This window comes from Micromesistius poutassou (assembly GCF_964030765.1).
Source record: "Micromesistius poutassou genome assembly, chromosome: 10".
Taxonomy (NCBI): Eukaryota; Metazoa; Chordata; class Actinopteri; order Gadiformes; family Gadidae; genus Micromesistius; species Micromesistius poutassou.
Window position 1 is genome coordinate 139,764 of NC_140280.1, and position 7,500 is coordinate 147,263.

The following is a 7,500-nucleotide window of genomic DNA, read 5'->3' on the forward strand; positions in this document are numbered from 1 at the left end:
CGCCAGTACGTAACTACACAGTAGAGCAGTACTACACAGTAGAGCAGTACTACACAGTAGAGCAGTACTACACAGTAGAGCAGTACTACACAGTAGAGCAGTACTACACAGTAGAGCAGTACTACACAGTAGAGCAGTACTACACAGTAGTACAGTACGTGCAGAAAGCTAAAGCAAACATAAAAGTCTTCAGTCTTGTTTTAAAAGCTGTCAGAGTTGGGGCAAGTCTTAAATCCTCAGGGAGTTTATTCCAGCTATTCGTTGCATAGTAACTAAATCCTGCTTCCCCATGTTTCGGTTTGACTCTGGGGATAATTAACAGATTGGTCTCAGGGGATCTTAGTGGCCTAGAAGGCCTAGAAGGCAAATTTTTTTTGGTCTTTCTGAACAAGCTGTAGTTGCCTTGGATTCGGGAGACCTGTAAGGAGACCATTGCAGTAATCAAGCTTACTAGTGATAAAGGCATGTACAAGTTTTTGTAAATCTTCGGTAGACATGAGCCCTCTAAGTCTTGCTACGTTTTTAAGGTGATAATATGCAGATTTTGTAACTGATTTGATGTGACTGTCGAAATGTAAATCTGAATCCATGATAACCCCTTCTGGCTTTGATTGAGGTTTTCAGGGACAGAGAGTGAAGGTGTTGGGTAACTTTAAGCCTTTCGGTTTTAGCACCAAATACAATTATCTCGGTTTTGTCCTCATTTAGTTGAAGGAAATTTCGGCACATCCAGTCTTTGACTTCTTCATTGCACTGGCACAACAGATCTATGGGCTGATAGTCATTTGGTGATAGCGATACATAGTTTTGCATGTCATCAGCATAGCAATGATGGTCAATATTGTTATTTTGCATGATTTGCCCTAGTGGGAGAATGTAGATGTTGAATCGCGAAATGCGAAACTTCGTTCATACTGAGTCTACGGCTGAACCCTTTTTTGTCTCAGTAATAATCAGGACTACTATCAGTACAGGGAGGGGGGGCGTCCTCTGCTTGGGTGTTATCAGACTGTGGTCATGACATGGGGATGGTATCATTGACATGACATGACATGACATGACATGATGCAAGTTTGATGCCAATATTTTTCAATTTCTTAAATTCATCTGGAAAATCATAAAGGGAGGAGACAGTGGAGCTGGAGTTGTCGTTGTGGCTCTGGAGAGATGAGGCTGGTGGTCATCATCGATGGGGGAGTGCAGAGGAGGGGGGTGGCCGTTCCTCGCCAAGCCAGCATCAGCAAAGGGGGAAGGCATGGTGTCGATGGTGTCGGGCAGGCTGTTGTCTCTCTTCAAGGTCTGCGGTCTGTCTGCTATCTGTGTGTCAGATAGTGGCACAGTAGATGTGTGGGGGAGGCTGTAGTCTCGCTTCTTCTCATGACCATGGCAGGGTAGATTTGTGGGAGAGCGAGAAGAGAAGATTGTCCCTTAACAGTTTTGAGCCTAACCTGTTTTGGTGTAGGCCATCTGCTCTGAAAAGGTATTTGTGCCCCCAGAACAAGTTGAAATTGTCAATAAAGCCCCTTCCTCTTTCATTGCAGACTCTTGAAAGCCATGTATTCAGTGAAAGTAGACGACTGAATCTGTTTATTCCCCTGTCAACGGCTGGTATGGGTCCACTGATGAATGACCTAACGTGTAATTTGTCCAGTGTGTCCAATAGTTCAGTGAAATCCCTCTTCAGAAGTTCTGACTGTTCTCTTCGAATATCATTAAGTCCTGCATGCACAATAACCTGTGAGATTTTGGGTTTTTCCAATATAATTGTGGTTAGTTTCTGGTTGACATCACTAAGCGTCACATCTGGGAAGTAGCATGTTTTGATCTTCTTACCGGTTATATCCTGAGTGTCTGGTTCATCTGCTTTCTGTGAGATGGGCCCTTGTTGGCTTGAGGTGGCAGACGCATGCACAGCTTGACTCCGTGGCTCGACTCCGTGGCTCGACTCCGTGGCGACTGGTTCTTGTTCCGTCTCGGAGTGGCAGGAACCGGTTCTTCAGAGGCAGGGTTAACTTCATTGGCTAATCTGGCCGATACATGCTACTTCAGCTTTGGGAAGCTTAGCATTTGGCGTTGAGTGAACTTGATTCACTTTGGAATGTTGTTTGGGCTTAGCGCCGACTCTGTGCCAGTGAGAGGCAGCTGGAACTGTCTCTCTCTTGTCCAGCTTCGGGAAGGATACAGTGTAGCTTTGATCATCCTGTTGTGTATTTGTCTGAGCTAGCTCAGCACACTGTATCCTCGAGGAGTCCTTTGCATTCTTCTAATGCTGCTAGCCTCGTTTCAATAAAGCCACTGTCTGTTGCAGTTTGGTGCAGTCTGTGCATTTCCCACATCCGAGTACAGAGGCATGTTGGCCATAGGAAAGTCCAAGGCTTTTGCTGCGGTCTGATCCGGTAGTCAAAGTGCCAAAATGTATTGTTGAATCGAGAGATGGAGGTCGACGGAAACAAACGATATATTCTTAAGTATTATGATCATGAAATAAAATAAAATAAAGTAGACCTGAACGAAGAATTAAGTAGTTTTTGCCACTGCCTAGCGGAGCTTCAGGAAACACGACCTCTCTCTCTGCTGTCTCTTATCTCTCTATCGTTGTTGGTTGATAATGTTGGTTGATAATGTTGGTTGATAATGCTGGTTGATAATGCTGGTTGATAATGCTTGGCCGTGTAATGTTTTCAGGAATGAAAGGGTTTTAAAAGTGTTGTTGGATAGATACAGTATGAAACATTAGAGTTCAGTTATATCCAGTGTGTTGTTACCGTAGGGTGCAGCCCTGTGAGCGTCCCTTAACCAACGCAGCTTCAAACGTCTGTGTGTGTGTGTGTGTGTGTGTGTGTGTGTGTGTGTGTGTGTGTGTGTGTGTGTGTGTGTGTGTGTGTGTGTGTGTGTGTGTGTGTGTGTGTGTGTGTGTGTGTGTGTGGGGACCAGGGAGCGGCGGGAGGTGGACCGGAGGGTGGAGGAGCTGAAGAAGACCCGCAGCGTCGCTCAGGGTCGACAGAGCGGCCTTTGAGGAAGAGATCCTCCACTGCAGGTCTGTGTCTCTCTCTCTCTCTCTCTCTCTCTCTCTCTCTCTCTCTCTCTCTCTCTCTCTCTCTCTCTCTCTCTCTCATCTCTCTCTCTCTCTCTCTCTCTCTCTCTCTCTCTCTCTCTCCGGCTGAGAGAATATGCTCATCAGGGCTTTTATTTTGAAAAGAGCTAAGTTGCTTTAAAAGATGAAAGTTAATCCTCTGTGCCAGATTCATAAAATAAGTATTTCATACTATTTCAGTTTCCATCTATTTTAACTTCTTCCCCTAAAGCCCAACATGTTGGCCCAGTGGTGGCACCTGGTGGCAGGAGTCAGCACAACACTCGCTGGTCTCAGGGGACACAATGTCTCTTTATGTTGCTTATGATGCTAACCAAACAGAAAGAAACTATTTGGTTTTTCATTTTGTTAAACAGTTTCTTCAGTGTTCTTTCACTGAACGCAGAACTGATCATCTATATTCTTCGTAACACTTTACAAAAATATTCTGTTATAAGTCTGTTCTAATCCTGGTTAACACCAGGTGTTAAGTCTGTTCTAATCCTGGTTAACACCAGGTGTACACCAGATGTATCACAGACAGGTTAGCCTACCGGCTGCTGTCCACTGTAGGCATGTCACGAGAACCGATACTTCGGTACCAAGTCGATACCAAAATTCTAAAAACGTGACGGTACTCGTTTTTCTTAGTACCGTAGGTACCGTAGGTACCGAGGATGCAATTCCTCGGGCGTCACGTAGGCAGCATATACACCTACACGGGAACATGGAAGACGGTTGCGAGCGTATGCAATTTCAAAGTAAACAAACCAACTCAAAGCCGATGCATGCATCCAAAACTATTCCTTCAAAACCAAATAAACAAATCAAAAACAGCGTTGCTTATTCGCTTCAAATACTTTTTCTTTTCAAAACTTGGTCATTAATACGGCGCGGTACCGAGCGGTTGAAAACAATGTTGGCGTCTCCTGTGGCTGCCCTGCGTTATATTACTTAATATTAGGTTGGAAGTTATGTTTTAAACCCCGCCATGCACGCAAGTGTAAACGCCAGTCGCATAGCTGCATGACTGCCTGCTTTCAGCTTGTATTTTATTTTTTATTTTTTATTACTTGAACGCTACACTGTTCTTTTTTTGTAATGTTAATAGTGGTTTATTTTTATTCATTACTTGAAGGCTACATGCCAGTGCCACTGTTTTTTGTAATGTTTAAATGTTTTTAATAAATGAGTGTATGTTGAAGTACATTTACTTCAACATACATTTATTGTTTTGTTTTTGACCGTGGTATCGAATTGGGTATCGAGAATCGTGGAATTTCACTGGTATTGGTATCGACTACTAAATTTCTGGTATCGTGACATCCCTAGTCCACTGGAAAGGCTGGTAGGCTGAGCATTTATCAACTTATTAATTAACCATATTTACATTTAATTATTCATGCAACATGTCACAAAGGTGAAGCAACATTCAGTCACTGACCTGCTGCTGCTTCCAGGAAGGAGCTGCGTGAGGACCAGTACAACCAGGCGGACCAGCGCTTCAGGGACAAGATGATCGTGATGAGGACCACTGAGCTGGTCAACAAGGACCTGGACATCTACTACAAGGCCCTGGACCAGTGAGTACCAGCGGACAGTGGGTACCAGTCAGCTGTATGTAGGGGATACACTGAGCTGGTCACTGGACCAGTGGGTACCAGTGGACCAGTGAGTACCAGTCAGCTGTATGTAGGGGATACACTGAGCTGGTCACTGGACCAGTGGGTACCAGTGGACCAGTGAGTACCAGTCAGCTGTATATAGGGGATACACTGAGCTGGTCACTGGACCAGTGGGTACCAGTGGACCAGTGAGTACCAGTCAGCTGTATGTAGGGGATACACTGAGCTGGTCACTGGACCAGTGAGTACCAGTGGACCAGTGGGTACCAGTCAGCTGTATGTAGGGGATACACTGAGCTGGTCAACAAGGCCCTGGACCAGTGGGTACCAGTGGACCAGTGGGTACCAGTCCACAAAGCCAAATGTCCCCCTTGTTTTGAGGGACTTTCTAAAACGGCGTCTTCCCTACCCTAACCCTATGAATGTAAGGTCTTATGACCCTAACCCTAACCCTATGAATGTAAAGTCTTATAACCCTAACCCTATGAATGTAAGGTCTTATAACCCTAACCCTAACCCTATGAATGTAAGGTCTTATAACCCTAACCCTAACCCTATGAATGTAAAGTATTATAACGTGACTCCGGTGGACCAGTGCGTACCAGTGGACCAGTGAATGTAAAGTCTAATACCGTGACTCTGTCTGCGTCCAGCAGAATGTCCATGTAGTGTTTTGAGGAGAACAGTAAAAACATTTTACCCCATTTCTCTCAACGGTGATAAAATGGCACAGATTACTGTTAACGATCATCTAAGACAACTTACCACGTTTAAAAAGTCTGAGTACTATTATCGTTGCATCCCTAATACATACAAACATACTTGCATACATACTGTTCATACTGTATACACACACAGACACACACACGCACAAACCCGTTGTAGCCGAGCTTAAATCATAACAAGAAAGGAAAAGAGGTCAGATCCAACGCCGACAGCGGCCGTCTGCAGACCACAGGCAGGAAGACCAGTTGAGCTGGAGTGATTTCACTTATTGAATCATTTCTAGTTACGAAACAGCCAGGCCCACCACAGACACACACCTATCAGCGTCCTTTGATGATAGCAGAGCAGCTGACTCCGAACACATGGGACTGACAATATCAATAATACGATGCACTCGTACTGAGCTCCTTGTGTTTACCGTTCATGGGGCATTTCCGTTATAATATAAAAACATTTTGCGCATAAATCCGTCCTGTGCAGAATATTTAGTTTCACAATTAATTTCATCTGCCAATAAGCGAACATGGATTAATAAATGCAGACATGCCATCGTGAATGTAATCCTAATGTAATCATTGTAGAAACGTATAAACGGTTTACTCCTGTTTCTTGAAACTAAATCACGATTGAATGTGTGATCTACCGCTCAGGTGATGAAGTCGTGAGTATTCATGTCACTATACATAGAAGGCCATTTTTTTATTCATGGAATGTGTGTTTTTTCTCAAGCCACACCTCAGTGCAACAAACAGGTATATCAACCGTCTTATCAGCCTGAAGAGGAAATGACAGGCGGAAGTGACAGTGTTGGCCATGAGTAAGATCTAGAGCATCCATGTATGTCACGTCCACCGCAGTGTTAGCAGGGCGCCAGATTCATGATGAAGGCAACAATGTTGTCAGTGATTAGTATTCGTTTCTGTTGCACATGACTCATGTAGCGGCCCAGTTACTAGTTGTGCAACTAGAAATATTTTATGTTTGCGTGAAATTAAGTCATTCTTATGTCATGATGGTTTGTATTTATTTAGATGAGAATACACATTTCTGGAATATTCTTGATCCTTGGATTTTGAATCATAATGTGTATATTTGATTATAGGGTTTATACTGTTCATCGTGACGTCACATTGAATTGAACAACCTCAATGTGGGAGCAAAGCATCATTGGAATGTTAGTTATACGGTATATATACTGTATTATATATATATATATATATATATATATATATATATACTGTACATGGTAGCAGCGAGGGTTTATTCCTCGATGTTAAGTACAGGATTTCGGAAGGTCCTTAAAAAGTCTTAGAAATGTCCTAAAGGTCCCATGGCGATCATTTCACTTTATGAGGTTTTCTAACGTTATTATGAGTTCCCCTAGCCTGCCTATGGCCCCCAGTAGCTAGAAATGGCGTTAGGTTTAAAACGAGCACTAGGTATCCTGCTCTGCCTTTGAAAAAACAAAGCTCAGACGCGCTGACTTGGAATTGTCCCCGTATGACGTCATACGGGGACATGTTACCTCCCCTTCTCTGCTCGGCCTGCCCAGAGAATTCGGTCCGCCAATGAGACAATGAGCTAGGACCGTGTGTGTGTGTGTGTGTGTGTGTGTGTGTGTGTGTGTGTGTGTGTGTGTGTGTGTGTGTGTGTGTGTGTGTGTGTGTGTGTGTGTGTGTGTGTGTGTGTGTGTGTGTGTGTGTGTGTGTGTGTGTGTGTGAATACACACACTGTAACGCAAGTATTGTACACTTCTTTGTTATTTGGATAACCGTTCTGCTGTTGGTGTTGTGGCACATAACACACAACACAATAAGGAAAGCTTGCATTTGGTGCGTGGGGTTCTCTGACGTCTCTGGTTCTTCTACAGCGAGACTCGTAGTGGGGGTTATCTCAGCCATGTTTGAGAAGGAATTGGGGGAAAGGAACTTTGGCTTTGACTCCCTGAAGTAGACTGAAGCGCGACATGGAGGAGAAAGGGATTGTTAACAGCTATATTAAAGCATGCATAAAGTAGCATGGGACCTTTAAACATGATTGTGACAGATCTTAAAAATGTCTTGGATTATGGAACCA

General features: G+C 43.9%; 1 protein-coding gene across 1 annotated transcript in view; it reads left to right on the forward strand.

Moving 5' to 3' along the window:
- The window catches only part of rad50 (RAD50 homolog, double strand break repair protein), a 29,380-nt gene that overhangs the window by 12,707 nt on the left and 9,173 nt on the right, over positions 1 to 7,500 (forward strand). The window contains 4 exon segments of the mRNA XM_084473605.1: positions 2,771 to 2,781; positions 2,935 to 3,010; positions 3,012 to 3,037; positions 4,534 to 4,656. Coding sequence (XP_084329731.1) covers positions 2,771 to 2,781; positions 2,935 to 3,010; positions 3,012 to 3,037; positions 4,534 to 4,656 — 236 coding nt within the window.